The sequence below is a fragment of the Microtus pennsylvanicus genome, chromosome 18 (assembly GCF_037038515.1).
Source record: "Microtus pennsylvanicus isolate mMicPen1 chromosome 18, mMicPen1.hap1, whole genome shotgun sequence".
NCBI classification, from domain to species: Eukaryota; Metazoa; Chordata; class Mammalia; order Rodentia; family Cricetidae; genus Microtus; species Microtus pennsylvanicus.
This window is the reverse complement of record NC_134596.1, coordinates 24,205,863-24,227,279: the sequence shown is the minus strand read 5'-3', so window position 1 is coordinate 24,227,279 and position 21,417 is coordinate 24,205,863. Positions and strand designations below refer to the sequence as shown.

Genomic DNA, 21,417 nt, shown 5'->3' with positions numbered 1-21,417 from the left:
GTTTCCAGGGCCCTGAACTATGGCAGACAGGAGTCAGGTAGCTCTCCCTGGTGCCCTTCCCCAAGCCTGCCCCTTTCACCAGCCAGTCCAGCCAAACCGCTTCCTCCCAGCTGGAGGCACACTAATTATTCAGTTCCTAGTTAACATGTACTCAGATGGGAGCTGCTCTTCTTCTTCCTCCTTTTCAGATTTTCCCCTTAGCCTCCCAGACAGGGTCTCACTATGTAGCCCTGGCTGTGCAGAGACTCACTACATCCACCAGGGCAGCCTGACTTCACAGAGATCCGCCTGCTCTGCCTTCAGAGTGCTGGGATTAAAAGCATGCACCCCACATCTGGCCTGGCCTTTGTTTGATGTGTTTGGGTATAGGATGCTTCTTCTACCTCCTCTTTCTTGTGCCTCTTCTGTACTTCCTCTGTGAACCTGTCAAGTTCCTTACAAAACTCACTGCTTTGTTTTCCTGTTCCTTTAGGAACATTATTCACCATCATCTCTTCAATTCTTTCTTCTGCCAAATTCTCTCCCCTTTTCTCCTTGAGTGATCATCTGTCCCGTATTTCTCCCCAGCATTTGCATGTTCTTTTCTGTCCTCTTATTTTTTTCTCTCTGTGTTTCTGTGGTAATTTCTCTTGAGTGTTGGATAATTTCAGCCATTCCTTCTGTTCGTTGTGACAAGCATCCTAATGAGTCTATCAAATGCATTCTTCTTAAAAGGAATTTTCTGTAGTCATTCTTAGACAGTTTCCTACAAGTGCAAGCCGAGTCTTGGTCGTGTCCAACCCTAATTTCCCTCAGACTCTCTCCTGGGATCTCACTAGCAGTTCCCTGCTTCACCTTCATCTCCTCCTATCCCCTCTTCTCCTTTGCTTTATAACCCACTAAGTTCAGTTAGTGCTACCTGTATACACATGGGTATGGGATCACCCACCGCGGCATGGACCACCTACAAGTGGGCATACTCGTGATGACAAATGACTTTCTCTACCCCAGCAGCCATCAGTTTCTGATAGTTCCTTAGCTAGGACTAGAGCTCAAGACCCTCCCCTCCCCCGCCCCCATCTATGCTGGTGTGTTGACTGGCCTGTTGACTGGCGTGTTCTTGTGCAGGCAATCATAACTGCTGCTAGCTCACGAGAGCAAAAGCCCTGTCATGTCCCTTAGCCAGCATTTCTCCTCATTCGTCCCTATACCCGAGCTCTTACACGCTTTCTCCCCACTCTCCAGCGGGATTCCCTGAGCCTGGATGGTGACTGGATAGGATGGACTCTGTCTCGGTAATGAGAACTCTCTTTTCTTGAGAGCCACTGTTTTATGGACGACGCCATCAAACCACAGCCACACGGAGGACTACACTTATATGAGTCCCGTGTCCTTTAGATCCCCTGGCAGGCAAAGCATTGAGTCTAAAGGAGACCAAAATAGAGTGTTCAATAATGATTCTTTTCTCAAATTTTAAAATGTATTATTTAGCATTGTCCTTTGACGATTTCATACATGCACGAGATGCTCCATGTGTCTTCCCTCCCTCTCACTCCTGCCAACCCTCCTCACATGTTTATGCCTTTGTGTTTGGTCTGTGGCCCACAGGGTTCACCCAGGGCTGCCCATATGACCACAGGGTTGGAACTGTCCCCTGGAGCCCGGTAGGCACAGCAGAACTATCACAATCATTTTCTTTTAGACTCTGCATTATCAGTGGCTTCTCTTACCTTGAAACAGGATCTCACTATGTGCCCAGACTGACTCCGAACCCATAATCCCCTGCTTTCATCTCTCAAGTACTAGACTTGAAGATGGATACCAATGTCCCTGTTTTTTGGTCATGTTGCTTTCAGCCCTTGAGCTCTCCAGAGTGAGGAATCTTGGGATGGCTCAGTGTGTAAATTGGCATTGGGAGAGATGATTTATGTAAAGAAAGACCCAGAAAATATGTGTTGGTCCTTTCTCCTTTTATCCTTTTCCTTATAACTTTGGCTTTTTATAACCCACTTGGAGATACATTTTAAGGTCTGCCTGCGTCAGACTCATTTTTGATTTATGGCTCGGCTTTCTCAACCCCCCTTGGAAGAATATTAAAATACCTCTGGAGGCCACATCATCAGCCTATTATTATATTAAAGAGAAAGCTATCTTAAGGAAGGAAAAGGCTGAGACAGGAATAGCTGTGCAATATTTGAAACCACAGACATCTTCCTGTAATGAAAGTGCCCCAGATAGCTTTCTTTCCCTCTCTTCCCCTCCCTTCTCCTACCACCCTCACCTCTGCCCCTTCACCCTCTGTGGCAGGATTTCCTATAGGCCAGACTGGTCATAGATTCCTTGCTGAGAGTGACTTGAACTCCTAATTTTGCTGTCTTTGCCTCTCAAATGCTGGGACCCCGGGGTCATAGGCAAGTGCCACCATACTCTTGTCTCCCCCTCAGGTCTCACTCTGTATCTGAGGCTGCCCTCTATCTCACAGCTGTTCTCCTAACCCAGCCTCCTCAGTGCTGTTTTGACAGGTGTTAGCTGCCATATTCCAATTAGCTTGTCTCTAGCAACAGAAGTTTAGACGCTAGAAGCTGGAGTTTAAATGCCCATTCAAATTTGTGCCTAAGAAAAAAATGATTTAAGTCATTGGGAGCACAGCATGGAGGTCCTTGTGTCCACAGATTTCCAGAGAAGCAAGGAATGCTAAGCATGCCGGGTTGTCTGTCCAGTGGGGATGATGTCAAACCTGTTCTTCCATCCAGAAACCTGGGAATTGGAAGTGACTAACCCCCTTGTCATTTGTTGAGCATATCAAGACCCTACAGCCAGAAGTGGAGATCTAAATGACTCTTCCATTATCTGTATAGTCAGAGGATCCCACAAGCTCTCACAACCAGGACCAGAGCTAGCTAATAGCCTAAGTGACCTCTATGCTGTCTGTATGACGGAGGGCAGGTCAGGTCCTTCCTCTATAACCTAGAAACCATCTTCTTGGAAGAAACAACTTTTACCATGAGTTAAGTTGTAATGCAATTATGCCTTCTTGTGCACCAGGACTTGTATTACACCAGGAAACTCTTTCCCAAATTATACTGCACTTAAATTTGTTGGAAATAAACTGCCCGGGGTTCAGACTCCCTGAGCAGACTCTTGGTCCAGGTTGATGAAGTCAATCTGACCTGAGTTTTCATTCTCACCTCTTCGTGTTCCCTTCCATGCCCGTTGTCACCTCCTGCAGGGTTCCCTTCACAGAGTATTTTTATTTTAGACCAATAATCACAACACACTTTGAAAGTGTAATAATCTGGTCTTTGCCTCCGGTGAATATGATATATATTTTTTGAGAGAGGTTTCACTGCATATCTTGATCCTCCTGCCTCAGCAACCCCAGTGCTGGGATTACAGGTGTTCACCACCATGTCCAGCAAGGGAAACTGAATCTTTCTCAGTAGTTTCCTAGTTTTATTCTGATGATGCGGTCAGGGGCTATCACTGTGGCAAGCTCTAGTTCGGTTCAAACCTTCTTTGGGGGAGGGAAGTCCCTTTGCAGAGCCAATGATTTGCATCTCTAGGTTAGGCTCTGGGCAGGGTATGGTGGAACACTGGCCATTCTGTGTTGTCAGAAAGCACACCATCTCGGTGCTGAAGAGGAACAGTGGCCCTCAGCACCCCGCGTTTCTCTTCCTTTGACCCCACGGTATGGCAGGGGTCTACTTTGCTTGAAGTATCACTTCTTCTGTCTACTTAGCCTGAAGGGTGGAGAACATAGTTTTTCTCTCTACTCATAGGATGAAGTCCCTATGAGTTCTAGTACCATGCTCAGAAAGGGTTGGCTAAAGATTGAATGTACTGAAGTATGAAGAGTGAGTGGTTTGTGATTATTAACTAATGAGAACCTGTCTGAAGGCATCCTGCCTAAGCATCTGACCAAGCTACAGAGAATCACACTATCATGTACACAGTGGAATTCCTTTCCACCTAAGTTAGCATGGGCTTGGAGGCTGAACCACGTAGCCTTCCAATGTGGCTGTGCCTCTTAACTACCTAGATGCCTTCCTTGCCCGCTTATTATTAGCTGCCTGTTTTTAAAGGAAAACAAACAAACAAACAAAACCCCCTGAATACCCTTGGTCTAAAGTGAAAAGCTGACCCAATTCCTATTCTTACTACAACAATTTCAGGCACCATGACTGCTTTCATTTTGTGGTATAACTGTGAAAATACATTTGGGAAAATATGTATCATATTCTGTCAACTCTATTTATATCTTGATTTTAAATATTTTTATTTTATATGTCCCTTTCTTCTTCCCTCTCATTTCCTCATTTCCTTCCAGGACAGAGGCTTGCTTGCATCCCAGGCTGTCTGGAAACTCACTAGATAGTCCAAGCTGATTTTAAACTCAAAGCAGGCCCCCTGATTCAGCCTCCCAAGTGCTGCGCTTACAAGCATGGACCATCATGCTTGGGTCATTTAATATATCTTAAACATTGCTCATTATTAATACAGAGATGTCTGTCTTACTTATTATAATGGCCATATAGTATTACACTGTATGATAGCTCTTTGTCATCTCTCTAGCTCTCATGAATATGCAGATATACACCCATAGGTGAATAGATATAGTAATCCATTGATATCATAAACAATATTGCTATAAGGATCAGTAAATGTATCTCCTTGAATATATGAGCAAATGTGTGTAAGATAATTCCTAATCAAGGGAGATGTAAGATTTAAGTTCTGTGAAAATGTCCCCCAAAGGAGCTGTGCTGATTATTGTCTGCTATGAATGCACAGGACGGTACCCATCTGCCTGGGGATCTGCATGGGTTCCAGGCTCGTGGGAAAGTGAGCTGTTGGCTATAACTCCATTTCATACTCTCCACACTCTGTCATTCTAATGGGAAGGTCCGTGGGTCTGAATTTGGGAGCTCTGCCGCCGGTGCAGCGTTCTCCACGTACACCCGGACCAGATGTTTCTTCCGTGGCCCCAGAGTTTATTGTCAGATATAGAAACGCAGCTGAGAAATGGGACAGTAGTCTGGCTTGGAATTAGGTCCTAGTATCTTTGCCACGGACTAGTCGCTCTTGTCCTCCTGTGTTTTCCATTTTGGTCCCCAAATGTTCTTTTTCTGGGAAGCTTCACTCAGGGACGCTGTCTTCCCCGCAGGTTCATAAAGATGTATTTTAAACATGTCCTCTTTGAGGACACATTCTTTGACAAATGTTATTTTGAAGACGTGACATCCACAGACACCTATTTCAAGAACTGCACCATTGAGTCAACCATCTTCTACAACACAGGTAAGAAGGTGTGTGCCCTGGGAGGAGTACAGAAAGGTGGCCTGGGCTTTAGAAACCACAACTCAAAGCCAGGTGACAGTGAAAGTGTTCGTAGTGAAAGGACTCACAGTCATGAATGCCAGCCTCAGTGGGGAAGAAATGGCTTCTACCCCATACATTAGGTGCCCTATGGAAGTCTGGCATTTGTCTGATCTATATCTCAGCTTTTTTCACATGTAAATTGAAGCAAAACTTCTGGCCCAGTGTCCTCATCTGAATGGGACTGCCTTTTTCTGAATGAGACTGATGCTATTCAAAACTACATTATGACAGTCATAAAACCAGCATTCCAGGAGGGCTGCGTTTTCAACCTGGATTCCTTCCTGGAGACCTTGCATAACTTAAAACTTGCACAATTAAAAACTGTTTTTTGTGATACTAAATCAAAAGGGAATGTTGCCTCTGTTCAGACTTGGCACATAAGGTGAGCCACTGAGAGCATTCTAGAATTTCACCGTTTCAGATTTTCATGAGTGAAAAAAAAAATCACAGAATTCTTTTACTCCACCACCCTTGCTACTTCTGCTGTGCTCATCATAACTCAACAACCTCTTCTGTGCAGCTGGGACACATGGGAGCTCATTGAGGAGTACCAGAGCCTTCCCTTCAGGGTCTCAGTGGAGACATGGATTCTGATTATCCCTACCTTAGAGCTGAGGAAACAGACTTAGGCAATTGATGAGGGCCGCAGCTAGCAAGGAGTTGGCATCAGGAGCTGTTTCTCGATTACCTGGATCAGAAAGCTGTACCCTGCATGGACTGCTTGCTTCACATCCATATTTACGCTTTCTCCTTGGCATCCATGCCAACAGACCGTTCACACAGCGTCTCTGCACCTCACTCTCTCAGCTTCAGAAGTTTCAATATGCGGTCCCTACAATCTTCCAGCCGCTAATAATCTGTTATTGGACATATCTTCCTGGATTTCTGCCTAGATTTACCTTAAAAATAACCAATTCTAGAAGTTCTCTTTGTCATTAAAAACGGCCATATCCTTTTATTCTTTGCGGTGTCAATGATGCTTCTTCATCTGCATACTCATCATAGGCTTTTTTTTATTTTTTATTTTTTTTGGTTAACATTTGTAGTTGGCTAATGTCACAGATGGAAGAAGCAAAGGCCATAGTCAGTGTATGCCTTCAGTTGTGTGTGAACATATGGAAGCCGGAGGTTGATGTTGAATGTCTTTTTCAATCACTTCTCCGCCTTACTTTCTGAGACAGGGTCTTTTACTGACCCTGGAGCTCACTGATTTAGCTAGACTGGTCAGTAGGTCCTAGAGATTGTCCTGTGACCAACTCCCCAAATCTAGGATTATAGGCACTGGCTACTCTATTGGCTTTTTTTTTTTTACACAGAAGCCAGGGATTAGAACCCAGGTCCTGATGCTTGCTTGTATGGCAAGCATGGCAAGCACCTGAGCCATCTGGCCTCACCAGCCCCTGTATGCCTTTGGTTTTATAGGCAGACGTTCAGGGAAATGAATGCTTGCGATAGGGTCAACTGTCAAACCCAGATTTCTCTCCTGAGTATTCTTTCTACTCGGATAATTCGTCTTTGATGGTGTCGGAAAACACCTGAGTTGTTTTCACAGCAAGGGGTTTTTACTTTTGAGAAAGTTTGGGGTGTTGAATAAGCTACTGCCTGGGCTCTGAAGTGGACTTCAGGCTGCCCCTAATTTTTGTGTGTGAACAGTGTGTGTGTCTTCATTCTTTCACAGACAGCGCTTTGCCAGTCCCTAACCCCAAAGGCCCTGGATGATGTGCTTACCACACAAGTGTGAGGGCTGGAGTTCCCATCCTCAGAATCCATGCAAAGATTGATCTGGTGTGACTGATGCCTGTCATCCCAGCACTAGAGGGGCAGGGACAGGGGGTCCCCAGGGCAAGCTGGCTAGCTGGAGTAGCTGGAATAAGTGAACTCCACTTTCAGTGAGGGACCCTGTCTCAACAAAGTGGAGAGTGGTTGAGAAAGACATCCAACAACTTCACGTCTTAACATGCGTGTGCACACATATATAGCTACATACATGTGAACACACACTCATGTACATACCACACAAACATACACAAGTGAAAATATGTCTCTAAAATTGGTATCAGTTTTGTTTCTTTTTGTGGCAGGAACTTGAACATTTTTGGCAAACATCACTTTGAGTTTGTGGTTACAGGTTGTTCATAAAGAGGGCATTTCAGTGTCTGTCTGTCTGTCTTTCCCCAGCTCCTGGCCACTCACATGAACCAAGGTTTCTTTCTCTTCCCAGACCTATACAAGCACAAGTTCATTGACTGTCGCTTCATCAACTCTACCTTTCTGGATCAGAAAGAGGGCTGCCACATGGACTTTGAGGAGGACAACGATTTTCTGATTTACCTCGTCAGCTTTCTCGGCAGCCTGTCTGTCTTGCCTGGGAACATAATTTCTGCCCTGCTCATGGACAGAATCGGAAGAATCAAGATGATTGGTGAGTTGCTCACAGTGGAGCATTCGGGTCTCCTGACCACAATGGTTTGCTCCCCTCTCTTAAAGAAATATTTCACGAGGTAAGGCTGTACCTACTGCTGTAAGACCAAGGAGGCACATTCGCAGGACCCGAGGGTTTCATAGAAAGACTTTGAGGGTGCTAGGGAGGGGTCCTGCATCATTTCTATGGTGTTCTATTAGCACCCCCTTAGCAGTGATCAAGTAGACCCACACAGCTGCTTTATATTATAAAATTATTTAGAAAATATATTTAATGTGCTTCAATGATAGTTTGATGATTCAAGGCAAACCATATTATTTTTCATATTTAAATAGCAACTTTCTGTTGATTGATAGCGGAAGTGAGAGGGGATGACAGACATATTGGGACTATGATTGAATTCTATTATATATGTATGAAATTGTAAAAGAATAAGTGAACAGTTAAAGAATAAAAACTATTTTAAATTGCATAAAAATAGTTTAGACTTTGTTGGACTGACTCATGTTGAAATCCTTATACACACGGCCATTTGATTGTGAGCATATGCCTTTCCCTGGGTTTTGGTTTCCTAATAAGATGAGGTGTAATAGCTGGGAGGATTTTGTGAGGGCTGAACATAAGACAGTCAGAACATTGTATCATTCCCAGCATGTTGTTGGCTCTCTGAGTGGCATCTGCATTCACAGCTGCCCTGCTTCCTTGCACCAGGACACGCGCCATCCGATGCTGAAACACAATGATGTGAGGGGGTCAATAGGAAGTGGAATGTGTGCATTGAGGGCCGGGGGTCTGTATGCTAAATGTGAGCTAAGACCGGAGCTAGGAAGGTGGGAGGCACATTAATAAAAAAAAAAAAGGCCATTAAGGATCTGCCCCCAGGGTGTTGTTGATCAGGAAAATTAATACCAAACTGTCCAGTGTCAAAACACAAAAGGAAACAAAATAAGTCACACTGTCCCTGGGAAGAAACCTTTCTTGGTGTTTGGATGTTATTATTATTATTTATGTGATGAATATTCAGAATGGTGAACACAAGGTGTGCCTGTGGCTTGGCTTTTTTGTCTGATCAGAAAGATGGAACGTCATCTTCTGGGTACAACAGATAGAGTCATATTTATTAGGGACATGTCCTTGTTAGTTCAGAAGTCTCTTCAAAGACACACACACACACACACACACACACACACACACACACACACACAGTGAGAGAGAGAGGTGGGGGGGAGAGAGAGAGGAGATCGAGAACACTAGTGTTAGCATCCAGGCCATGGCTATCCCTCACCTTTATGAAAAGGCCTGGAGCCATGGACCAGCTACAGCACTGTGAGTTCAGAAGCAGCACTAGCCAATCCTAGGTAGAATCCCGACAGGATGCAGGCAGCTGCTTTAAGGCAGTGTTTTCTGGGGCCCTCAGAGCAGCCTGGCTGCTGCAGCTTTGTCCAGCTCAGTCCTTGGGGCTCTCGTCTGGTTGCAGTCATTTCTTATTAAGGACAGTATAGAAGTTCTCTTAATGAGCTTGTTGCTCAGTCATTTATTCATTTAATAAACATTTATTTATACAGCCCTTACTCTGCACCAGATGGGAGGAAGTAATGGGAATACAACAGTAATTGAGACCGTCAACATCCTCATGTTTAAAGACCCAAGGATAGATTGAGAGAGACAGACATAAGCTAGAGATTTCATTTAACTAACACTGGGACGCTTATTATCCACCAGGCTGTGCTCCAAGCATTTCATAAGCACTAATGCATTTGAACCCTCACCATAACATAACCCCACGGGGCAGGTACTCTTTTTATTAACATGTTACAGATGGAAAACTGAGACCCCACAGAGAGGGTAAATGAGCCATTCAGAGTCACACAGATAGCAAGTGGTGAGGCTTGAATTTGAACTCAGACCTCTTAATTAGATGAAGCATCAGGATCATGGAAGTGAAAGGGCAGTGGGTTAGGAGGCTCAAAAATAGGAACAGTCAACACGGAGTCAAGAAAGCTCTCCTAGACCATGGCTTGGTTCAACAATGGTGTTTTATTCATCAGAATTTATTAGCTGAGCCTCACATTGGTCCTGCTGAGGAGAGCGTGCCTTTAGGGGAAATTGTTCTCAGGATTCTTGTGGCCCATAGATGCCAGCCTCCTTCTCCCATGATCCTCTCCTGGCTGTTAGAAAGAGCCTGCAGTTCCTGCCTACAGTTCTGCCCCTCCCCAGAGGGGGCAGCATCCAGGTGGGCAGTTATCTTTCTCTAGTTCTTTAGACAGAGGCCCCAATAGTCTTAGAGCCCAAGTCCCAGGGTTCCCGTGTGACTCCAGCGTGAGGTCCTGTCAGGAATGCATATTTGGATCCCTGGCAAGGAGAGGCTCTTTTCTCACCTGCTCACCCACCTGCTTGCTGGGACCCACTTCTTTTACTTTCTTTCTTTGGGGCCTGCCCTCCTTCATTCCTTTTCAGCCTGTAGCCTGCTCTGACATGACCAGAACTAACCAGAGGCTTCCCAAGCTCTCCTGAGTGGACTTCCTGGGTTCAGAAAGGGTTTGGTACAGCCCCCTTTAAATGGGGGCCTCTTATCATAAGCTCAGTTGGTGGGGCCCTAGTCGGAGAATTTACCCGGGATGGCCTTAGTGAAAAGACATTGCGGATGGACAGCTTTAGACATGTGGCCAGGCTTGGGAGGACAAATGAAGGGAGGCAAGACTCTGGCTGGCAAAAGTGGGATGGCAATTGTCATCCTCTGCAGGCAGGAACCAAGGGAGAAAAACAGCATTCACAGAGCCTGGTAGCGGAAGAACAACCTGCAAGGCGCTGTGGTCCCAGAGGGATGCAGCCATTGCCAAAACTGAAGCTCCTAAAATGGGATAGGAATCACGGAGCATCCTGCCCCTCTCTCTTCCCATAAAGGTGATAATGGTTCTTGCAGGTCAGCTTCTCAGAGAGTTGCAGTAGGACTGTGAGGGCAGGGAGATCTCTGGGCTGGAGTTGGGGGTGTCCGAGTTATGTTCCTGTTGCTGTGATAAAACATCCTAGACTTTCCACCTAGAAGGAAGGCATAGTTTTGATTCCTGACTTCAGAGATATCGGTCCATGGTTCTTTGCCTCCCTCATTTTAGGGTTTGTGTTGAGGCGGAGCATCATGGCAAGGAGATGTGGGTGTGTAAGCTGCTCACCTCAAGGTGGCAGAGAGAGCCTACTTTCATTCAAAAGCTCCTCCTTCAGATTCTAATAAGCTATGAATCCATAGTCCACAAATGATTAACCCACCCATGATGTCAGAGGCCCCACATCTGAATTTTGCGGTTTTGTGGCTAGCCCTTCAGTCAACACATGTTGCTTTTGGGGGAGTCATTTAAAATCCAAACCAGAACAGGTTGTAAGCGAAGCAGAATAGCCCTTCTGGAATTTTTCATTGGTAGCTCACCTACAGCTGTGTTCACCCTGGGATGTAAGCTACATGAGCATGGGTTCTTAAGTTTTTATTTTACATTTCTTTAAAAAAGGCTAAATTTTAATATCTTCAATTTTGAGTTATATATAAATGTATATCTACTCTTTCCATGTGCATATGCCAATATTCACTTTTCCAAGTATATATAATTGTATTTAAAATATGTATGTGTTTGTCCTTCCCATTTGTGCCCTTTTCAAGCTGAAGATGGACCTAATAGCTCAAGTTACTTCAGCTGAGCCTGTGAGGATAGAAGATGGGCAAATCCTGTGGGGAAACAGACTCCAGGGCACGGGCTTCACGTTTCTTTTGACCCTTGTCTCCACAGGTGGCTCCATGCTCATCTCGGCGGTCTGCTGCTTCTTCCTGTTTTTTGGCAACAGCGAGTCTGCGATGATTGGCTGGCAATGCCTGTTCTGTGGGACCAGCATCGCGGCGTGGAATGCTCTGGATGTTATCACGGTGGAGCTGTATCCCACCAACCAGAGGTCAGTTCTTCCTCGGATTTCGCTCTAGGACTTGTAGGTGTTTCTTTGGTCAGAAACCTACTTCCCGCCAAATCTCGCAACACACGTAGTATTGGAGTCCACGTTCGAAAAGTATCCTGGGGATTTTCTCTCCAAGATGGCGACAGAGGCCTGGACCTGGGCAGGCTAGGCTGATAAAGATAAAGCCTTGTGTATAATGCAGTCCTCACGGCAGCTGAGCCCAGACTTGCTGATGGGAACTGAGAAAAGGTGAAGATTTGGAACAGCATGGCGTGGGGGCACACAAGGAGGAGGTGAGCGGAGGCAGAGTGGTCCAGGACTGCCAGGGTTTACGGTTTGAAAGCAGAGGGTAGAGGCCATTACTCAGTAGGTGTTTCTCTTCATGAAGGGGATCTCGAGTTGTAAGTACGGCAGAGAACTGCTCCTAAGGAATGGGCATGGTACGGAGGATGGGTAAATGGAATTCTGAAAAGTATTTTAGTGACATTCCTAAAGTCGATGACAGAGCATCTGGGGTTTGGATGGCTATGGTTGTGACCTCATACCATATATATATTTGGATTTTTCGAGACAGGGTTTCTCCGTAGCTTTTTGGTTCCTGTCCTGGAACTAGCTCTTGTAGACCAGGCTGGCCTCGAACTCACAGAGATCCGCCTGCCTCTGACTCCCGAGTGCTGGGATTATAGGCGTGCGCCACCACCACCCGACACCTTATACCATATTTGAAGCCTCTTTCCAGAGCCAAAGAATGCTAAGTTTTACAAATAGCAAGGAACGGGACAGTGGCCATTATTGAACGGGGTGTGGCTTTACAGGTAGGAAATTTAGGAAGGTGAAATAAAGATATACTTAGAAATAATAGGTGACCAGGAAAAAAAACCCTTAGAACGTGTTTAACTGTATCAAAAAGGGTAAAAATGCTATCAAAATACATCTGATAATAGAAGTTATAAAATACCTAAAAACCAACCTGAAACATTCATGAATAAAACCATAAACTTTTACTACAACATAAAAAGAGACATAAAATAGAAATCAAGACATGCTTCATTATGGATGAGACAATTTAATCTTAGAAAAATGTCAAGTCTCATTTAATTTTTCCAAGTTATAATTAAAAATTCAGTCTTTTTCTTTCCTGCAAACTTAGAAAAATCCTTTTAAATTTTATTGAGGAAAGCATGCATCCGAAAATAGAATAACATTAAAGCAAACACAGAAGGGCCAGGACTGGGATTGGGGCTTAGAAGCCACCATGTGTTAAGTATTTTCTTGGCCAACAAAGCTCTCTGCTGACACAAATAATCCCAATCAGACCAAATCAGACGGAATTAAAAGATGCCTAGGTTTAATGGATGGCAATACTTCCAGGTAGACCCCGGAAAACAGAGAGAGGAAAAGAGGGAAAAGGGGAGACCACAGGGAACCCAGAGACCACGTGTTCATTCTCTGGGGAACAGTCTAATAGCTTGTGGGAGTGGTCTTGACCTTCCCTGGGGGAGGGGTTACTGTTTGGCAGGCTTTCTTGGAGGTGGAGTTTGGACTGAGGCAACTCCCAGGGGAGGGAGCTTATGCCAGGAGCTGGGGTGAAGCCCCCAGCTAAATATTCCAAAGTTTTTGTATAAAGGGGTGCCAGGGAGCTGAGGTGACGCTTCCGACCAAACACCATGTTGTTCAGGTATAGATAGCAATAGAACAAGATCTGTAACTGTAAAGCTATGCTAACATTCTTAAACTTTTGATATCAAAAAGAAACATTTCACTTCAACCAGGGAATGCCCAATTTAAGAACACTGTCTCCGTAGACCAGTGGTTCTCAACCTTCCTAATGCTGCGACCCTTTACTACAGTTCCTCCTGTTGTCATGACCCCCAGCCATAGTATTATTTTCGTTGCTAACTTCATAACTGTGATTTTACTACTGTTATGAATTGTAATATAAATATCTGTGTTTTCTGATGGTATTGGGGGGATCCCGGTGCAAGGGTGGTTAAACTCCAAGAAGGGTCATGACCCACGGGTTGATAACCTCTGGTATATAATACAGCCAGGATCAGGACAGGCTGTGTGGTTCCTGATGGTTATCACTGAAAAGCGATCTAGGGATAGGGATAGGGTACTGGGTTCTATGGTGAAATTCCGAACAGCCTGGGGGATTAGGCTCTGCATATGCTCTTCATTAGCCGCTTGAGCACATGGCTTAGGCTCCTATGTTATTACTATCCTTTGTCTATACTCCAACACAGACAATCTCTGTTGCAGGAAGTAAGACAAAAAGGGGAAAAGAAATAAAGGATGGGAGAGCAAAAGCCCACTCAAAACCTTCGGGAAATTTCTTCATAGCGGTAGCGGCCTCTTGCACTTTTGTCTCATTGGCCTAAACTAAGTCACGCCCACACAGCCAGCAGCAAAGAAGTCTGGGAAATGTAGTCTTACACTTGGAGAGCTGCTTTTTCAGGACAAGCTAGCAGTCTTTGTGTTGTGAAGCTGCACTCTCACTTTATTTTGCATGCAGCTTGATTTCTTGATATATTTCTGTAAGCAAGTACTACTCTTAGCTATTTTACTAAGAGATAGGCTTGGGAAGATATAGAAACTTGATGGCAATACTCCAAAATGTTAATAGTGATTATTAGTCTAGGTGTCCCTACGTCTTTATATTATTCAGTATTTCCAATGTTGGCGAAAATGAAAACATTGTTTTTATATCTAGGTAAAAAACTCCCGGCCACACCCCTCCTCTTATGACAAGGTCAGAACCTAGTGCGGCTCGACTGGTGAGGTCCAGAACCTCAAAATTCTCTCCTATGTTCTTCTTTTGCAGGGCCACGGCATTTGGCATCCTCAATGGATTGTGTAAATTTGGCGCCATCCTGGGAAACACGATCTTTGCTTCCTTCGTGGGGATAACTAAAGTGGTCCCCATCCTTCTGGCTGCCGCTTCTCTGGTTGGAGGTGGCCTGATCGCCCTCCGACTGCCGGAGACCCGAGAGCAGGTCCTGATGTGAACAGCCCCCTGGGAGAAAGATGGGAAGATCTTCTCCAGGACACCCCAGCACAGCCACACCTCCTGCCTCTCCCTGTCCATGCGCATCATGGACAGTGCAGGAGGAGAAATGGACTTTGTAATCCCTAGTTTAGGACCCACTGCAGTTGTCAATACATGCCTAACTCAGGTGATTGACTAGGGGTGTCCTGAGTCACCCTTAGGATCCCAGAGCTGTGTGTTTCTCTTAAGGTCTCTCCATCCAAGGCATGGAAGGGGAGGACCCTCCAGTAAATGAATACAGTGAGCAAGGAGTATATGTTTCTCTAAATGAGGTGCAAGGAATTATTTGCATTTCTGACTGAAGTTGAGGACAGGAAACATTTTGAGCTCCTCCACGTAGCTCCTGGGAGCCCTGGGACCTGGCAGGTTGCCTTGGTTGGGAGTTGGAGCCATCACATGGATACTGGGTGAGGAGAACAGGATTTACGTTTGCATTCAAAGTATGACCTAACATATTTTCCGTCTGAAAATTGGCACAGTAGTACTGAAGATATTCTGATATCGGAAAACCAAATACTTAAGCAAATTCTGTATGGAGTGACTTTTCTACCCAAGCGTCCTCAACTTTGCACGATACACCAAGAATGATATTTATTATGACTTTGCTTGAGTCAGAGACACTTAAGGATGGGTGTTCTGTAAACTCAGTTTGTATATAACAGTTTTGAGGTTTTATTTTGACAAATGGTAGCTGCTCACGTTGTCAGCGTTTCAGCCATATTTGGGGAGGACTTGCCGTTCCAGGTCCCAGGACACTAGGTGCAACTGCATGACATTTGAGCACATTTTCAATACAGCCTTCTAGCTTGTTGTCAAGAGAACGCACCAAGTAAGCCATGGGCAGTTTTCTCCACCTTGGGACTTGAAAGTTTAGCGGGGCAGTTCCTATTCTCTCCTATGTCAATCACTTGTGAAACTCAAATCCAAGGGCCCTCTGATTGCTGGCGCTCTCTGTATAGAGACTAAAATAACACAGCAACAGACTAAGGTTGGGAAAGAGTTCTTCGAAAGTGCGAATTCTTCCTGTTTGATTTGGCAGGAAAGCACGGTGGACATTTATTATGATGTTCAGGCCCTACGAGAAATTTGCGCTCCATGTCCTGGTCGAGGGCTTCTGAAACAGGCCGTTAACGTGGAAGTTAGGAAGTGATGGGTGTTGCGTACATTCATTTCTTCAGCGTTCTAAGGGATCTTTCCTGAGATCCAGTTCGTACCATGAATGCGGAAGTAGGTGGGGAGAAGAAGTCAGGGCAAACTGCTCTGGTCGGTGTCAGCTATCATCTGAGGTCTTCACTCGATGCTGAAAGAGCAATGTGCTTTTTCGTCAGGACAATCTAGCAACGGTGGAGACAGGGAGGTAGGTGTTCCTGTCACTAGATCTGCTCTTGCCTGGGACAGGGGAACATCAGTCTCTAAGAACTAGTTTATTTGCCCTCTTTATTTGCAGCATACCCAGGAGCTGTAATGTGCTAAACTTTGCCTATCAGATACCTCCCCAAATTTAAATGAGACTAATGGCTATGTTGAATGTTTTCTCAGTTTGGTGGGAATGCTTAGTTCCCATGACAGTTCAAGCCATCTTTCTGTAAATCCTTGAGTATAAATTAGCAAGGGGAAAGTGATTTTTTTTTTTTGAGATCTTCCTTCCCATCTTCAAGTCTGGCTAACATGTTTACTCTGCTTCTCTGGTCCCCGCCTCTTGACATCCCCACTACTTTCTGTATAGGGAAGGAAGATGCCACATCAGCTCTGATGTGACACCCCGATTCCCCCAAATATAAATATATATAAATATACAGAATATATTAATGCTTCTCCTGGTGTTTTATAGACATTAACTAACACAACACTCTGTTGATAACGAGAGACTTTCTGTAATATAGCTCTAATATCCTTCCTCATTTTCTCGTGATATGGAATGCATCGGCTAGGACCATGAGAGAATTGTGTAAATCTGTGATTACACATCCCTTCTAGCAGTAATCTTTAATGGGATAATACAACCCAGTGAGCAGCTGCCACTTAAGAAATGTCCAAGGCAGAGTTTGCCTTTCCAGCCGGGTGGATCTTGCAAACTTCAATCTTAATGCCTTTTGAGTACAGGGTGGCTGCAGCCCTTTGTAGATTAACCCTGCTTAGCTTCTAAGCTCTGTCTAAATTGCGTTTATGGATCCCTAAAAACCATCTACCTAACCAACCAAGGGCAGTTCCCAATCCATCACTTGGGCTGTATGAAGGATGCAGCCATGGTCTGTAGCCCCTCTCATGAAGGATTAGCTGGCCGTGCTACCTGGCCACCTCATAACTCCTGTCACTCCTGACACATTCCGGTGAGATGAATGTGTCTTTAAAAATAGTCTCTGTGGCAGGTCACCGGGGGATAATGTACAGCACTCTTAGCCATTCATCTCTCGTTTTGCCCCTAGAGACTCCTCATGGCATCCTTAGAGGGTGAAAGGGAAGGGCCGTTCCCTCATTGAACCAGACTGTTCACAATTCGTGACATAGTTTACGATGGTCAGTTTGGGAGTTGTTACTTTCAGCTGTGTTGTGTTATCTCTTGATGCTGAGTTTTGATCTTTCGTTTTATTAAAGCTAATTGGTGAAAGAGGCGTCCTGTTTCTGAAATTTGTGGCACAAGAGCTTGAGATCATGTAATAATAACTCCATTCTCTGGGTTCCCTGGCTATTGGCTCACGGCAGAAACAATAAAAATAACTGTTAAGTGAATCTCTAAGAACTGAGGCTAGAGACCATTTTTGGGCACTACTTAGGTCTCTTCTGTATTCCTAAGGCGACCGAATCCTCCCTTCTACCTTTCTTAATTTTTCATATGGGGACTTTGAGAGGTTGGCCGATGTGACCCAGCCACCTATGGTGCTAGGACTGTGCAAGGATGTAAAAGGCCTATTGTGATGCTGTCTCTTTCTGGACCAACTCTCCCAATTGAACCAGGCTCTTTCAAACCTGCTCTCCTGGAGGTCCCTCTCAGTTACTTCCACACGAACACCATTGATCTCCTTTGCTCCAGGGCATGCTGGGAAATATATTTATGGGGTGCATGACCATCATTTCTTCAAAGTGAGGTCCTTGGTACAAAAAAAGAAAAAAGAAAAGAAAAGAAAACAGACCAGTGAATCATTCTTCTTAAATTTCTTGTTCATCAGAATCATCTGGACTTGGGACTGGGGTGATATCTTAGCCAGCAAAGTGCTTGCTTGGCAAACATCAGGCCCTGAGCTTGATCCCCAGAACCCATCTAAGCTGTACATGGTGACTTGGTAATAATTCCAATACTTGGGAGGTGGAGAGAGGAGGATGCGTGGTATTGATTGACAGTCGGCCTCGTCTCTTTGGGGAGACCCCAGGCCAATTAGAGACATCAAGGAAAAGGTGAACAGTGCTTGAAGAATGACACCAGAGAATGTATCTGGCCTCTGCACTCACATCATGTGTACACGCACATACATGAACACAAATCTGAACGTACTGCTTGGCCCCATCCCCCAGACTCTGACTTAGTATGGGGAAGAGGCTGAGAATCGGCACTTTAAACTCTCACGTGACGTGGGTGGCATTAGTCTCCAAAGCGTGTTTGGAGAAACACAGACACCCTGTCTTTAGCTAAGTACTTTGGTTTGTGGGGTGGGGGTGGGGTGTCAGAGTTCTTTTTTTTTTCCCCTCAGTATCAGCCCAACCAGAATCTCGTGTGAGTCCATAAGAAGCAATAATACCTTTTCAAAATGTCAAAGGTTTTGACTAGGGGCAGACATCAGGGACTCGGTGGTGTCAGTGGTGACATTTTCATCCCTGAAGACTGTGGTTTTCCTCAGGTCTTGGCCTCTGGGCCATGTCCAGTGGTCTAGCTCTGCCTCTTGCTAGACTCTGGGGATGGCTTTCATCTGGGATTGCTGGTGTTTACCTTGATTATTTCCACTTGCTCTGTTGTGGTGTGGCTGTGTTTTTAGGTTTTGGCAGACAAATATGTCTTTGTGGTATGAACTCCCCGGGGCTCCATAGTGACAGTTTGATCCTAAAAGCTTTTCCCTACCTGGTGATCATGACAGACTGAGGTAGAGTATGACCTGCTGACCATCAGCTGACCTTGCGTGGTGACACCCTTGACAAAGATGGGAAGCTTTTTCCATTAGAGACGAGGCAGGTTTGGGTACCTTCCTCCACGCAGACCTCACGGGACACAATTTTTACAGAACAGCTCCCGTCCCCTTGTGCTGTCTCAGGTACCTGATCCTAGGAGGATTTTTCCCAAGTTAAAATGCTGTGCGACTGCGTGGGTAGCTCTGTCATCTTTGGACATAGCCCAGAGCCATTAGCAAGTCATTCGCAAAGCACCTTTGAATTCAAGCAAGCTTAAAGCACATTCTGTTTAATTTGCAGAGGCATGGTGATGAATTTATATGCATGGCTTTTGTGCAGCAGGGGTGGGGGAGGCTTCCTCAAAGGTTAATAATGGGATGAAACATAGCCTAGAACTATGCACAGATGTGAAATAGAAGAATAAAAGTTGTTTGTAAGTTATGGGTTGGGTGGGGAATTTATTTAGCAGATCCATCCCATATCCTGTGTAAGGTTCAGTTCAGGAACAGGGGGTACTCAGGGTCACCTCACTTTAGACATTTAGCTTCCCAGCTGCCCTCTTTCCCTTGGGTACCATGGGTTTAACAAACTTTAAAGAGGTCACAAAGACACACTGAGAGATCTTCTCCTGGAGTTAGTGTGGCCACCACGTTCAATAATTTCACTTAGGGAGGGACATCTACTGGATCACAGCCACTGTCACTTTGGAGAGCAAGCCACTCAGCAATGACAGCCCCGACTTTCTCTTGCAATACGCATGCTCGGCAGTTCAGATTTCTTCAGATCAGCACTTGTGATGGTTTCAGCAGTCTGAACAAAACGGCTACAAAATTGCATTTTATTACATCCAAGGGGGGGGGGGAGATAACTATGTAGAGTTTAGAAGCTCGAGTTAGCCACCCAATAGTGCATACTTAAGCGTGTGTTTAACCAGAGAAGCAGGTGTGTGCTGAGAAATGAGTGTTGGGTAACCCTGAAGTCGTGCAAGCATCAGAGTGTGTGCCCACACACGCACAACTGGGCAGAGTTATCCGGCAACCCCATCTCCGAGGGCCATAATTATCTATAGAGTTATCTCCATGCAGCACAGATCTATATATCAAAGTACGCTGCACACCATAAATATATGGAATTTGTGTCAGTGCTAAAGGTAAATAAATGAAAAAATGGCTTTCCAAAGACATTCTATCACGAAGGAATTGTTGAAGGATGAGGAGGAAAATGCTGAAGCAATTGATGCACGGATTGGAAATGAGTCTCGCTGGTTCAGGTCCTTCTCCCGAAGCATTGCCAACCAAATTCTACTGGTCTCTAGAACGCTGGCAGGGAGCGAGCTTTCGTTAGAAAGAATGTGATGTGCTTGCTGGCATGGTACCAACAGTCTTAAGAAGGCTCCCTTTAAAGCAACCCGCGTTTTTCACATTGAACAGCGGAGATGGGATGTTATTGTAGCTCGTGATTTTCGAAGGATTTGGGTAGTAGGTTGCTTAGCTGTGACTGGTGAGCCAGAGAAAGCATGCTGTGTAGGTAACTCTGAACACGTGTCCTTATCCTGGGAGATTAGTAGATGACTTGAAAGGAAGCCCAACATCTTGAAATTATATTTCGGCAAAGTGCAACGTAAGTCCTTATGACATAAAAACAGGAAAAATGCCTCACAAAACACACCCACATACCAGACACACACACAGACACCATTTTTTTTGCCTAATTTACATGCCATGAATTAGTCAGTTTTAATTTAGTTTATTTTTTATATAAGACCAAAGCATGGAAAGATACTTTACAATTTGAAATATTTATCAGATAGCTTATGCAAATTTACAAAGTATGCTTCATTTCAAATAGGCCAAACAGCAACGTGTAAAATAAGTACATTTTAGACTTCAAGAGTGGAGCTATATAAGGTTATTTTTTCTACATGAAAATATGGCACAGACAGATCCTGGAGGTCTTTGACTTTTAACAGACTAGAAATGTCCTTCTGTGTTGTTCTCGGTGGGTTAAATAGGTTGAGGCATGAGAAAAACTCAGAGTTTGATGGCTTATAGATCTCAGCAATACATGTTGGTGATCTTTTGTCTTTTCCCAATTCCAAAGTCATGTCCTAAATTGGGAAAGTTTTAGGCGCTAGCGAGGAAATCTGAAGACCTAACGGTTTTTATTCTTTGGTGGGAGACGGTCCTTGGAAAGTGCCGGTGTTGGAGGGAGGACGAAGTATGTTTGGATGACTGTCTCCATCCATGGCGTGTTCCTAACAGTGCTTGTGGTGGGCAATGTACGATGAAAAGGTTAATAAGGTTCATGATTTTGGTGGTTGGGAAGTTTAAGTAGCAACGGTGCCAGCGTCTGTCAGGGACTCCTTGGCTACGTTACATCACACCACAGCCGGTGACAAGGTGTGATGAGGGAGAGGAAGAAAGATGGCAGGGAAAGGGTCAGGCTCACTCTTACAATAATGCGCTATCTTTGGGACTAATTCACCCCCATCAGATCTAATCCCATCTGAGAGACGGACATTCATCCCTTCCCGAGGGTGAATTGTGATCCTGTC

General features: G+C 44.9%; 1 protein-coding gene across 8 annotated transcripts in view; it reads left to right on the top strand.

The window, feature by feature from the left end:
* Sv2b (synaptic vesicle glycoprotein 2B) overlaps positions 1-17,373 on the top strand; it is a 158,204-nt gene extending 140,831 nt beyond the window's left edge. For all 8 annotated transcript variants that reach the window (XM_075953137.1, XM_075953138.1, XM_075953140.1 and 5 more), the window contains exons 10-13: positions 5,144-5,277; positions 7,580-7,780; positions 11,557-11,716; positions 14,541-17,373. In XM_075953137.1, the coding sequence (XP_075809252.1) occupies positions 5,144-5,277; positions 7,580-7,780; positions 11,557-11,716; positions 14,541-14,724 (679 nt within the window). In that variant the 3' untranslated portion in view covers positions 14,725-17,373. The remainder of the gene's footprint in view (positions 1-5,143; positions 5,278-7,579; positions 7,781-11,556; positions 11,717-14,540) is intronic.
* Positions 17,374-21,417: the final 4,044 nt, after the last annotated feature.